This window comes from Cryptomeria japonica, chromosome 6, assembly GCF_030272615.1.
Source record: "Cryptomeria japonica chromosome 6, Sugi_1.0, whole genome shotgun sequence".
Classification (NCBI taxonomy): Eukaryota; Viridiplantae; Streptophyta; class Pinopsida; order Cupressales; family Cupressaceae; genus Cryptomeria; species Cryptomeria japonica.
The window spans coordinates 627,288,312-627,300,455 of NC_081410.1; the positions used below are offsets into that span (position 1 = coordinate 627,288,312).

The 12,144-nt window shown below is 34.9% G+C and overlaps 1 protein-coding gene across 1 annotated transcript; it reads right to left on the reverse strand.

The window, feature by feature from the left end:
• Positions 1-7,411: 7,411 nt before the first annotated feature.
• On the reverse strand, positions 7,412-9,863 carry LOC131876757 (G-type lectin S-receptor-like serine/threonine-protein kinase At2g19130). The gene has a single exon (XM_059222231.1). The coding sequence runs from the start codon at positions 9,861-9,863 to the stop codon at positions 7,512-7,514; it is 2,352 nt and encodes a 783-aa protein (XP_059078214.1). The 3' UTR covers positions 7,412-7,511.
• Between the last annotated feature and the right edge of the window lie 2,281 nt (positions 9,864-12,144).

Sequence of the window (12,144 nt, forward strand, 5' to 3'; positions counted from 1 at the left end):
AGTCAAGTAGGAGCTAAAGCTACAAGTTTTTATGTGTCAGAAAAACTTCAGTTTTTACGTCTTCTGTAATATTTAGCCTAGCGAGATTTAGATTGTTGGTTGGTATTAGTTTCTATCACCGAACATATGGCAATCGTCAAACTCGGCCTTTTAAGACAGAAGCTTTTAGATTTGATTTCCAGATGTTTTCCCAATCAACATTCTAGATATTTCTATTTATCGTTGCCTTATCCTCACAACTACCATGTAGACCAAGATATCAATGTTACCAGCCTCATATTGGTTATAAATGGAATGTAATGGAATTGCTACTTACTCCCTGTTGAGTCCAGCTCCGTAGAGCTGTAAGAAATCGTGTCAAACAGCAGAATGTAATGATGTTTGGGAGATGAAGAGCTGAAGCTCAGATGTTAGATGTAAGAGAAAAATGTGTCTGACAAGAATACAACACAGATAAATATTATTGTAAGAACTCTGGAGAGTTTATATCTGTATAGATGTATTTGTATTTGAATCAATGAGATTAGCTTTTTATGTTGTAGCATATGTTCGTTTGTGGAAATATAGTTTTTGCTCTGTGTTTCACGTTTTATGGTTAGATCTTATGATTGATCCACCCATCCACCTCCTACAAAGATTTCCATGTGATAGTCAGTTTCCGTCCTAGCAAGACATCTTTTATGTATTTGTTTCCTTTTCATTGCATTCCTGTTCATTTTCTTTACTTTGTGTATGATGGCATCTAAATAAATTAGGATCTTTTGGAAATTTTCTATCGCATTTACTAATTTCTTTTTATCTTATGGAATGTCTTTCATTCTTGAGTGGTTAGATATTTATAGAACATTCATACAATTTAATCATCTTATCTTTTTTAATTTGTATCTTAAAAAATGATTATCTAAATATACTTTTAAGTTTATTCTTATTAATTATAAACATCATATTTTAAATAAATTTAAGTTCTTGTTTGAAACTAAAAGAAATTTGTATAATACCTAAAAGGAGTGGCCCTCAACAAGCTACAATGAGAGAAAAAATTGATTGACTACTAAAAGCTTTGACATAAGTTCTAAAGGAATATTGAAAACCCTAGGTATGACTTCCTTGTTGCTATTAACACCCCAAACGTTAATATATTTCTGCAAGATAAAGAAAGTATTGTACAATATTTTAAATAGAAACCAATGTCATGGTATGTTGAATTTAATAACATCTTCAAACAAAGATTTATCAAGTAGAAGAGTGATCAAAATTTATAGATGAAGAAAGATAAAGATGAGAATTTTGCATTGATTTCATTATATGTTAATGATTTAATCAAAATAGAAATATTTGTAGGTTTAATTGATGAAATTTAAAGAGATATATCACTAAAATTTGAAATGAAAGATCTTGAAAAGACATTATTGTTTAGAAATTTGAAGTATGGAGATCTCAAAAAAGACATTATTGTTTAGAAAAGACATTAATGTCAACAATCCATCATTTGAATAAATTTGAAATGAATTTGAAGGCAATCTAATGGATCTCAACATTTGATGTCAAGGCTCAAATACATTGATGTCATTTGATGAGACATAAAAGATGAACTACTATGATACCAAGAATCCTAATCTTTGCTGGTTTGGAGCCTAAGAATTCTCTAGATGAGGATTTATGTGTGTTGTTTACATCTAGAAGCACTATGGACATGAAGGATTAGACCAAAAAATATGTTATTAGTCCATTCTTATATTTGATAATATTCAATGTATAAATAAAGTGGGAACTCTAGAGGTAGAAAACTATTATTGTTAGGAGAGAAATAATGCATGCAAAGAGAAAAATCCAATAATTTCAACAATAATAGACAACACAGAACACTGTGTGTGTGTGTGTGTGTGTGACTTGGGATACTATAGTAGGTTTAAATCTAGATAAAATATTTTATAGGTCACTATTTATGAGCTTATCTTCCATCTTGAGCTTCCACAACTCAATGTGACTACCATCAATCTCTACATCTTTATTATTAGCATCTTTGCATGCTTGTAAGTGAGAGTTGCATGAAATGTATAAGAAGATATTTCTTACATATTATTTTCATTAAATTACAATCCAAAGCTTTTGTATAAAACTCTATGTTATAATATTGTTACAAACTTTTAATATTATTTCAATTGCCACCTTAAATATGAGGATTTGAAATATGTAAATAATATTTTGTCATTATATATATTTACATATTGATATTTGACTTTCTGAAATTGATAACTTTTAGCGTTATATGTTTTATCAAACTCATATTCAAGACGGTATGCCTTTAATACACTAATTTAAAAAAATTAGTGTTTAATTTATTTATAAATTTGTTGTTTGATTCTAAATTTAAGATGCGAGGAATTCAAATTATATATCTTTTATTTTGTACAAATAAATATGTGTTCCATGGGGCGAACATTTAGCGTTTTACCGTAGTGCGAATATTTAGGATGACAAGATATGTCTTCATTTAAAAAAAACTTGTATCAGTTTCTATATATTTTCAACTATCTGTTGACCCATCAGAATCACGATTGCTGGTTTAGTCCTTTCTTGATAGATCTTAACGTAGATTGACATTAATAGATTGAATGCGCAATCACTTCATATTTTCTTGATAGACTTTGACCTTGACGTAATTTCTCAATCAGATTCTGCTCATTTTCCTTCCACGTACGCTTATGGGATTTCGGTAACTCTGTTCATATTCAGAAAAACCATCTCTTATCTTTCTTTGTATTCCTATTCTACTCCTATATATGAGTAATATTGTGGAGGAGGTTGCTGCAGTTGCAGAGGATGCAGATACAGAAGAGATGAAAAGAGGTATTGTTGTTGGGTTGCTGTGCATTGAAAAGGATGAGAATGTGAGGGTGAACATGGGGCAAGTGGTGCAGATGCTGGAAGGGAAAATGGAGCTTCCAACTCTACAGATTCCTGTTCATTTTCTTTACTTTGTGTATGATGACATCTAAGTAAACTAGGATCTTTTGGAACTTATGGAATGTCTCTCATTCTTGAGTGGTTTGATATTTATACAACATTCATACAATTTATTCATCTTTTTTTATCACATTTGTATCTTTAAAAATCATTATTTAAATATACTTTTAGGTTGATTTTTATTAACTTTAAATATCATATTTTAAATAAACTTAAGTTCTTTTAAATTGTATTTTTTTTGAAACTAAAAGAAATTTGTATAATACTATATTGAAAGACGGACCCTCAGCAAGTCACAATGAGAGAAAAAGTTGATTGACTATTAAAAGCTTTTACATTAATCCTAAAGAAATATTGAAAACCCCAGGTATGACTTCCTTGTTGCTACCAACACTCTAAATGTTAATTAATTTATCCTTTTAAAACAATGGAATTAGCCATTTCTAAGGAAAGAGAAGAATTTTTTTTTAAAGCAATACTTTATTGAAAAAAGTATTGACCTATCTCTAATAAAAAAAGAAAATAAAAGAAAAAAGATCCTCACATTTGTAAAGTTGTAAATCTTCTATTCAGAAGTCTTAATCTATTCCTAATAAAACAGATTCCTAGCATTGATGCCTAAGAATAAGAATATTGTATGAACATTATGTAAGAAAAATATTCATGACTTGATTGTGAAAAATTGCACTTGCCAACTAACTGAATTACCTCAAATAAAATTTATATCTAGGTTCTAAATTGTTGCTAAAGTCTACGTTTAATGTTGATAGTACTATTGAAAAATTTAAAGTTATATTCGATTATGATGACACATTTGCACATGTAGCTAAATTGAGCACGATTGAACTTATACTTTCACTCCTTCCTAAGCATAATTTGAACCTATATCAAATAGATGATAAGTCAATATTTTTGAATGCTGATTTATAAGAAGAAATTTATCTTGTTCAACCTAAAGACTTTGTAAAGTAGGGAGACAAATATATTCATGCAAGATAAAGAAAGTATGTAAACTCTTGGAAATATAAACCGTGTATGAACCAAGGTCATGGTATGTGAGAATTGATAACTTCTTCAAACAAGGATTTATCAAGCATAAGTGTGATCAAAATTTATACATAAAGAAACATAAACATGAGAATTTTGCATTGATTTCATTATATGTTAACGATTTAATCAAAATAGAAATATTTGTAGGTTTAATTAATGAAATTTAAAGAGATTTGTCACAAAATTTGAAATGAAGGATGTCAGAAAGAGATGTTATTGTTTAGAAATTTAAGTATGGAGAGAATATGGTAAGAAAATAAAATGGTTCAAAGGTTTAGTGTGCATGGTTGAAAGTTAGCAGTTACTCCATTACACTATTTAATATTAATATTTCTTTTAATTGTGGTACAAAATAAGTTAATGACACTTTGTATAGAAAGTTGGTGGAAATTTTGAACTACTTGACCACACCAAGACCTAATATTGTATATTCATTCAAAATAATTATCCTATTCATGGATAAACCCCTTGAAACTCATTGGAAAGTAGGAAACGGGGGGTAGGAGGTGTGATCCCATCTAGAGACCAAAATGCTATCCATCAAGATTCCGGTGAAGATGTGAAACACCTCCTCCATAGGTTTCTCCTCTTTCCTAAAAATATTGTTATTTCGTTCCTTCTAGATACTCCAGCATAGGTGTGGTGGAATTTGTCTCCCAAGTTCTCCAACCAGAGGGTGTTGGGACATTATTTTCCAATTAAGGGCCTGGGTTGGGAGAGTGTTATTCATAGACCAATACATATCTAGCTTCTACAAAACCCAAACCCACGTATTATAAGCAAATTGCCAATGTAACAGGATTTGGAAGATGGGTTCTTCCTCTTGCTTGTAGAGGATACATCGGTTCGAGAGTTGAAAACCTCGTTTGTTGAGGTTATACTGGGCTAGGATTTTGTTATGCATCATCATCCACTAGAAGAAGTTGATTTTTGGGAGGAGTTGGGGGTTCCAAAATTTTCACCAAAGTCCCATACAATTACCCTCCTTTAACAACATATTGTAAGCAGATTTAATTGAGAAGTTGTCTTTCAGGTTTTTGGTCTAGACAATCTTGTCCTCTTTTGTCAAAAAAAAGGAATTCTAAAACATTAGATAAGTTGTTGTAGTAATGAAGTGATATGTAATAAGTGTGGTTGATTATGATAGCATTATGTTATGTCTCTCTGTGATCTACAAGGTGATATGTAGTCTACAGCTAGGGGTCTAAAGAAGGCTTGATCCCTTTCTCTAATATCTTTCAAGTTGGGGTGAATAGTGAGAAGCATATCCCCCATCCATTTGTCCTACCATAAGTGAATTCAGCCCATCACTAATTTTCCACTTAAGGCCCATTGAGATCAATCTCCTACTTCTAAGGATATTATTCTAGATCCTAGAGCCACCTAGGAGTCTAGAGGTGGATAGGGATCTATTAAAATTTTCTAATTTGAGGTACTTAGCACTCATAGTGTCAGTCCAATCAGTTTTGTGTAATGAGAGATTCCATCCCACTTTGGATAAGAGGGTCTTGTTGAGGAGGTTAATTCTCCTTAAACCTAGTCCTCCTAACTTCTAAGGGCAGCATGCCATGTCCCAATTGACCAAAGCCAATCTTTTCTTTTCCTCTATCCTAGTCCATAAGAATTTTTTTTTAATTCTTTTGATTTTATCAGTTGTAGTTGTTGTGATTTTAAAAGGGGAAAGGAAGTAGACCAAGAGACCCTATAGGGAAACAAATAAGAGTTTTAATTTCCCGACACTACTTAATAACTTCCATTCCCATCCTGCTAGCTTCCTTTGGATTCTTTCCAATATAGAGTTCAAGAAAGAAGGGGTTACTTCTTTGACAGTCAAGGGTAGGCCTAGGTAGACCCTTGGGAGAACCACACTTTGACAACCTAAAATTTTTCATATTTTTCTCTATAGTCCATCCCCTGTATTAAAGGGCTAGATGTTGCTCTTCTCATAATTTATATGTTGTCATGAGGCTTAAGCATATTGACTCAACAAAAAGAAAAATCCATCTTCTAGCTTTGAGAAATGAGGCCACTCCAAACAATATGGTGTCATCAACAAATTGCTACAAAACAAAGGGTGATGTAGTAGAGGTCGCCTTAACCCCCTAAAGGTTGTCATTATCCACCATTTTCATGAAGCTCCTCCCCAGAACTTCAACCAAGTTATGAAAAGGTAAGGGGAGAGTGGGTCCCCTTGCCTTAGGCCTTTTTCAGCACCAAATAATCTCTTGGGGGCTCCATTGACCATAATAGAAAATTTGACTATAGTAACACATCCCTTGATCAAACATATAAGGCTATCTTGGAATCCCATCTTCTAAAGAACTTTGAAAAGGAAATCTCATCTCACTTTGTCATAAGCCTTGGAAATGTGAAGGTTAAGGGGCATTCCAAGTAGGCGGCATCTTTCCATTGAATGTATAATCTCATGCATTGAAATTGTGACATCTAGGATTTGTCTTCCTAGGACAAATCATGTTTTATTCCTATTAATAATCCTATCAAGCATTAGTCTGATTCTACTAACTAGGACTTTAGAGAAGATCTTATAAACTGTGCTACACAAATTGATAGGTCTAAAGTTTGAAAGATGCAAATTCAAAGCAATAAAGGAATTATTCAATTTTTTTAAGATCTTACTCGTGTGGAAGAAGTCCTTAGTTGTTATTGTAATATCATAGCCCTCAACATCCCAAAATTCTTGGAAGAAAGCTGAGGGAAAGCCATTCAGTCCAAGAGCCTTGAACACACCCATTGAGAAGGTAGCAATCTTAACCTCTTCCTTGGTAACAAGTGCCAAAATTTGAACATTGGTAGCTGGAGTTAGGATCATATACAAGTAGTCCAACAACTGATCATCTAGGGCAGGGTCCAAGTCAATCCCATCCTCTTTGTGTACATTATCAATGAATTGTATTTTTTTTAGAGTATAATATCTATCAATTTAAATAACATGCATGCATACATACTAAATTTATATTATAATAATAAACCCAAAAAACTATTAACTTAATCTAGATTTATAAATCAATAATATATATTAAATTAATAAATAATATGAATATTTTTATAATAACATTATTTTGATTGGTGCATAATTTGCACATTCTATTCCAAATATGTGAACCTCCCATATCCTTGGAAATAGGAATTTTCTTTTCAAGTGGAATCACACAATAATTCGTTGGCATCTTATACGAGGAAACAAATTTAAGAACTAAAAGAGTGGGGGAAGGAATGTGTACAATTGTGTGAATAATATTTACCCATTCAAAGAGAAGGTACTTATTTTGTCTCAAATGAAATGCTGACGGAGTAAACACTTAAGAAGGAACAAATACAGATAAGATAACTGAAACAAGCCATCACATGTAGCCTAAATATCATTAGCGAGAGTCAAATTATGTGCAAAACGATTAAATAAAGCTTCACTTTAAAGTGCATCCCATTTACATTTTTGCCGGCAATAACATCACCATCGCTCGAAATCTGTTGAGTTAGAGGGATTCCATCGACCCTTCCAGCATCCGTACCACTTGCCCCATGCTTGGCCTCGCATTCTCATCCTTTTCAATGCATTGCAGTCCTACAACAATACTTCTTTTCACCTCTTCCATATCTGTTTCCTCTGCAAATGCAACACACTCCACAATATTACTAATATTTCCCTCGTAGAATTGACCTGCTGCCCACGAGGGAAAGTAATACTTATTTGAATCTCGCACGCTCATGTCCAAATTTCTTCGGCCCGAAATGATTTCCAAGAGTGTCATACCAAAACTGTAGACATCAACCTTGGGAGTGATGGGAAGACCGGAGAACCACTCTGGGGCCAAGTATCCAATCGTTCCTCTTATAGTTGTCAGCACGCGGCTATAATCTCTATCCAACAACTTTGCTAGCCCAAAATCGCCCAGCTTTGGGGTAAAGTTGCTATCCAGGAGAATGTTTTCAGGCTTAACATCGTTGTGAATGATGCACTCTCTGCATTCTTCGTGGAGATAAAGTAACCCTTTCGCAATGCCTAGCGCGATCTCAAATCGGGTCTTCCAGTCGAGTACCGTACGTTCACTTTCAGAGTTGCCACTGAAGAGTAAGGAATTCAGATAGCCGTTGGGCATGTACTCGTAAACCAGGAGCCTCTCTGATCCTTCCACACAAAATCCTCGAAGCCTTACCAAATTCACATGTTGTATGTTTCCAACAGAATTGATTTCTGCTCGGAATTGCTTCTCTTCTCGTCTTGAACATTCCAATCTCTTAACTGCTACAAGCGTGCCGTCTGTTAGAGATCCTTTGAACACCGAGCCGAATCCTCCGCTCCCCAACTTACACCTGAAATTCTTAGTTGCAATCTTCAACTCCTTGTAACTAAACACTCTAAGAAAAGAGTTAGACGAATCTGCACTCCTCTCCATCGGCGGTAACCGATACCCCTGCCTCCTTAAAAATGACAAAATACCCAGAGCAAATGCAAGAACACCAAAAAAACCAATCACTGCGCCCAGGATACCCGTGGTTTTGCGTGTGGAGGAGGATGGTGGATCAGACTTTGGAAATGCAGAGGCAGCTACTCGAATAAAGACATTTGAATTGCTTTGTGATGGAGAATTCTGCATGTTTAGCAAATCTCCGGACCAGATTTGGCATGGCCCTGAAGGCGGATTGAAAGCATACGCAGTGCAGGAGCAGTTGTGGAGGCACGCTTTCTGGCAATCTTTCTTCGTCGTTGCAGGGTATTCAGAGAAATCGGGCTTATCAGGCAACATTGCGTTGGAATCGATGAATCCGTCGGTGTTGACGTTTTTTGCATCACAATTTAACGGGCTCCGTCGAACACACCCACTTGAGGACCAATCTCGCAAACTCCAGGAGAGATTGTCCCTTGGGATGAAGCCTTCCATGCAGCTGCAGAACTGAAAATTGTTGGAGTTGCAGATTCCATAAGCGCCACAGGCATTATGTACGTTGCATTGATCTCTGGGCTGAGACCAGGACATACTCCATTTATTGTTATCAAGCAAAACATAATGCTGATATTCTCCGGATTTGTGTATGATGAAACGTGAGAGCGCATTGTTACCAGGCATCGATGTATAACTCAAATACAAACCAGAGCTAGTATCTTCAACAGTGTAATTGAACAAGCCTGTCAACGCCATTTCCGGAATTTGACCGAAATGTTTTCCGTCCCAAATTCCGCTCTCCCAGTAATTCACAGAATTGTTCCATCTTAGCACTAATTGTCTGGCCCCTGACGGATCCATTTGAAAAGAAAAATGGCCAGGAGCTGGATCCAATGAATTCTTCCAACAGACAAGCTTTTGCTTTGGGCCGATCTTCATCCCAGGCAAGACGGTATCGACGGGATGGTCAAAGCTCTGCCAAGCAATCTCCGATTTATTGCCATCGCTAAGCACTACGAAATTGCCAGAATCTAATATCACAGCCTGAGAAGCCTTGTTAGACAAGTTGACCGACCAAAAAGACACATCCTCTGCGTCAAACAGTCCCAGACTACCTTGTCTTGACAGCTTCAAAACGCCGGGTCTCTTCTTTGCGGGTCTCTCTCTGTTAGCCACCCAAACGATCGTCTTCTCTGCCACTTTACTATACCAGATGCCAATGTACCAGTTGTTGGTTCCATTTGGGCTGAAGAATCCTAATTCAAACGTTCCATTCTTTGAAATTATTGTCTGATTTCCTGTTAGTGAGGCACCCAAGGAGAGAGTATCTCCCCCATCCGCAGTGCACTCGTCACAGTTGTGCAATATAATTAGCACAGTAAGAACGAAGAGCATATACGCAAATGCACCATTACTTCCCATTTCCATATTGTTGTTGCCCATATTTTTTTGGGTTGATCGGAATATATAGGAGTAACTTAGGGCTAAAGGGCTTTTTCTGAATATGAACAGAGACTGAAACCAGGTGAGTGTGGAAGGAAAGTTTAGGTTCACCGTATTCAGGGTCAGGTCTGCACCTACACGCATTTGATCTATTGATGTCAATACCCGTTAACGTCTATCAATTGCGCTTGCAATGGGTCAACAAATAGTTTAAAAGTTCCATTCTTTGAAATTATTGTCCGATTTCCCGTTAGCGAGGCACCCAGAAAAAGGGTATCTCCCCCATCAGCAGTACACTTGTGAGATGTAATTAGCAGAGTGAGAGCGAAGAGCATATATGTTAAGGCACCATTACTTCCCATTTCTATGTTGTTGGCCTTCAAATTCATTCAGAAAATTCAGACATGGTTTTTCTGAATGTGAACAGAGCAGCAAACGTAGGAGGAAAAATGGCCAGCAATAGTTTTGGTTTGGAAATTTATTGCAAACTTACCTTCCACGAGAAAGTCATGTGCATTAAAGACTGAGGTACGTCAAGGTCAAGGTCAAGCCAGTAATTCTGCTTCTTCCTATGGGAAGGAAAACTGTTTTGACTTCATAGATCACCTTACGATTCACGCTTGGTCATCTACCATAAAACTAATAGATTACATATGCTTAGTGATCTCTCTTATTGTATATTGATTTGGGGACGGAATTCTCTTTTTTTTTTTTTTTTGGCCGGGGGAAGGGGGAAGGGGGTTTTCTTTCGTATTAAATTTTTAACTTTTCAAGTTCCTTCAAGGATGCATTTTGTGCATGGATAGCTAACATCCATTATATATATATATTGAAACTCATCAATCTATTTTTTCAATCTACATAAGCTACACTCTTACATATAGTTAGTTACTTTATTACAGACTATCTGCCTAATATATGATAAGCTAGCCTAGGTAGGAATCTGCTTAGGTGGGTTGTATTTAGATCATTTTACTTATATTCTCATAATTTGGTGGAGACGTTATGCACATATATGATTCCATTTCCTTTATCCCATATTTTTTACATTCATATCTATTGGTATTGTATCATATATATACCCACGTGTAGCTCTCATATAAGAAATTTACTATTTCATTATTGTATATCCATATCCTTTAATAGAATAAAAGTATTCCTTCATTTTGGGTCTCTTGTGCTTTCATTAAAGCTCCTTGATCTTGTCTTGCTATATCTATGGATAATAATTATAGTATGCAACATATTTAATACCCCCATAATATTGATTAGGAAGAAATATGACAACTTAGTTCTAAACAAAAAATCCTAATGTGATGAAAAACATGAGTGGAAAGATAATTGAGAATATGTGTGCAAAATAAAACACTTGCTTGAAAGGTGGATAATGTTGTGAAAAAAAAGCATAATAAACCCCCTCATGGCATTCTATAAAATAGTTTGTAGATAGTAACATTTATTCGATGAATTAACTACACTTCTAAATAAAAAATTTAAAAATAATTTCGAATAGAAATAACTCAACAAAGAACATTATAAAAACTAAATAAAATTACTTAAAGACGCAAAGATATGCTTGTTTGAAGGTAAGTAACAAGTATATGGAACAACAATATACCATCACTTGAGAGGTAGGTGATGTAGTGTCATAATCAGTAACTTATGATAGCACTTTTATTTTATTGAAACCTACATGTAGAAGATGCATCTGACAAGACAAATATTTTACATTTATTAATTAAATTTTCTAATTTTTTATTTAATTATAAAAAGTCACTCATTTGTTTTGTCAGATACATCCTAATCTCTAGATAAACAGCACATTACATGATCGTATAATAAAGCCAAACCAAAGAGCACATTGCACCTTGCACATAGTTCAGACTTTAAATGTGAAAACAGATGTCAAGAATGACCAATGGTAGAAAAACTTGCGCTCTTAAACAAATGCTTCATTCAAAATACTACCGATTGCTAGTACACGTTCGAAGATTCCTGCCAATTTAAGGAGAAAAGTTGTGTGCATTCCAAGTCCGATAGACCAGCATATGGATGTGGGGCCGCACCCTCCAAAGAAAACCCCTAGCTTTGAACCTGGACCACACACTTTTGGTTAAGTGCATACCACAATACATGCAATGTAGGATGAAATTCAATCTAAGAACATGCATAACTTTAGGCGATGAAGATGAAGTGCGTGCATGCATGCTCAAAAGAGTGCAGATGTTAAGCATATATTCATCATCGAAGCACATGTATCAAAGGATGAGCATATTTGTTA